Genomic DNA, 2095 nt, shown 5'->3' on the forward strand with positions numbered 1-2095 from the left:
TCAAAGTTAAACGTTAGGAGGCCCTTTGTTTCATATTTTCTGAATTTTCTCAGGCGTATTTGCCGCATTTTATCTACTTCCTCAGAGCCCTAAATTTTGCAATCTTTAACACTAAGAAAGCTGAAATTTCATAAGGAAAAAATATATCAAGCTTTTCTTTTGCAGAAAAGATTTTCAAAAAAAAACAAAGAAAAGAGGAAGATAACACTTTGCAGGGAACTTGAAGACGATAGAACATTTTGAAAAGAGGAAATGGAGATTTTTGGTGAAGAATGATATGATTCTAGAGTCAAAACTGCAATACACTAACAAAACTAATGTACCGTAATGTTGTATCAGAAGCCCTCTTACTGACTGAGAGGTCCCTACAGGGAAACGGCCTTCTAATACAGGTCATACGGTAGTAATCTAGTAATACACTGTCAAAAATAGAAAATGATAAAGAGACAAAGACAAAAAAAACATACACGTGGATGGCCGGGCCGGCCCGCTTGCCTCAAAACCCTCCGCCCGGCCCGGCCCGGCCCGCTCGGCCCGCCTAAAACAACTTTTCGAAAATTTTACTTTTCAAATGTGTCAATATATTTTTAATAGCACAAATATTAATCCAAATGCATACAACCATCCGAAAAAGTCAATTTAATTATTTTTAGCAAAAAAAATCAAACTTCATTAAGCCAGAATCGTCCTCTAGTGTGTATTTTTATTTATTAAGGAGAAAAGCCATCTTGAAAAATGATGATTTGCTCTAAAATTTCGAAATTTTCAAAAAGCGGGCCGGCCCGGCCCGGCCCGCTTTCAGAAAAATTTCAGCCCGGCCCGCGGGCCGGCCATCTTTTCCACAAGTATGCAAAAAAAGGACCAAGAAAAGCGCAAGTCAATTTAAAAATGAATTTTTTTCCCACGAGTTCAATGGGTACCATGAGAAAAGCAACATATATAAGGAGACCAGATATTTCTTGGAGTTTTCTAGACACTTGATGTTTTGGTTTCAGAGTGGGATTCGAAAACAATTATGGAATTTCAATTTTTTTTTAACATTTCTAGTACAAAAGTGACCGAAAAGGGGTGTCTTTCAAAAATCGACAATAAAAAGTACTTTCAAAATTTTCTGTGAATTTAAAGTTTTCAATCTAGGTCTGTTTTACTTTCTCCAAAATTTTCAAAGTGATCGGAAACTTGACGGACGAGCTCCAGACTCCAGAAAATGGCCGACAGTCAACATAAGCGTTATTGTATATCTTATTGACCGGTACTGTATATTCGGTCGTTGCGATAACTTGAAAATTCGCTAGGAAATTCCTAAAATCTACAGAAAATTGCAAATCACTAATGTTGATTAGACTAACTAACCTCAGACCAAATTCCCTAAACGGGCGGTACGTAGACAAGAATCTAGAAATCTTCTAGAACACTCATTGTATCCTAGACAGTGTTCAAGTTTCTGTATAGTAGTACACAGAAGGTGTTGACGCGTCTCTGCTTTTTCTCTCCCGGGATTCCCTAATTGGTAGTCATGCACATCAGAAGAGGGAGTCGATTGACGTGAAAATTATGTATGTGGCTATAAATTTGAGAAAGGAACCGAAGAGGAGGGAAAGGCGGAACCGGATGTGTGTGGGTGGATGGTGTGAGTCAAAGGAGCTGAAGGAGCGGGCATGAATTAGGCAAGAACTGGGCAAGGAATGGAAAATGTTTGGGCAAAGCAATATCCCGGTATCAAGGGCAAAATCCCCGGTTGAAAGTTCAAATTTCTAAATATACAAGTTTCATGATAGACGGGCCCACCAAGGCCGCGGTCGCGGCCAGGGGAGGTTGCCGTGTCAATAAGCTCCGCTACACAGAACCTTCTAGGACCGCTATACCAGAAGTACTCTGACCATGGGTGGATGGGGTGAGTGAAAGGATCTGGATGAATGAGTGGACAAGGTATGGACCAGAATTGTGCAAGGGATGGACAAGGTATGGGCTTAGGTAAAACCCCGGTACCGTATACTGCAGGTTAAGCTAGAAGTGGGTAGTAAACCGCGAGGAAAGTTTAACGATACAATGGAAAGCTAAACCATCTGATAGATTAAATTCCACTATAATTCCA

At 40.0% G+C, this 2095-nt stretch overlaps 1 protein-coding gene across 1 annotated transcript; it reads right to left on the reverse strand.

Moving 5' to 3' along the window:
• Nucleotides 1–1133: 1133 nt before the first annotated feature.
• Nucleotides 1134–1660, reverse strand: CBG26085 (the record flags this gene model as incomplete). The annotated part of the gene is made up of 2 exons (XM_045243300.1): nucleotides 1134–1241; nucleotides 1586–1660. 2 exons carry the CDS (start codon nucleotides 1658–1660, stop codon nucleotides 1134–1136), a joined length of 183 nt encoding a protein of 60 aa, XP_045099635.1.
• Nucleotides 1661–2095: the final 435 nt, after the last annotated feature.

Source organism: Caenorhabditis briggsae (genome assembly GCF_000004555.2).
Source record: "Caenorhabditis briggsae complete genome, chrIII, whole genome shotgun sequence".
NCBI lineage: Eukaryota > Metazoa > Nematoda > Chromadorea > Rhabditida > Rhabditidae > Caenorhabditis > Caenorhabditis briggsae.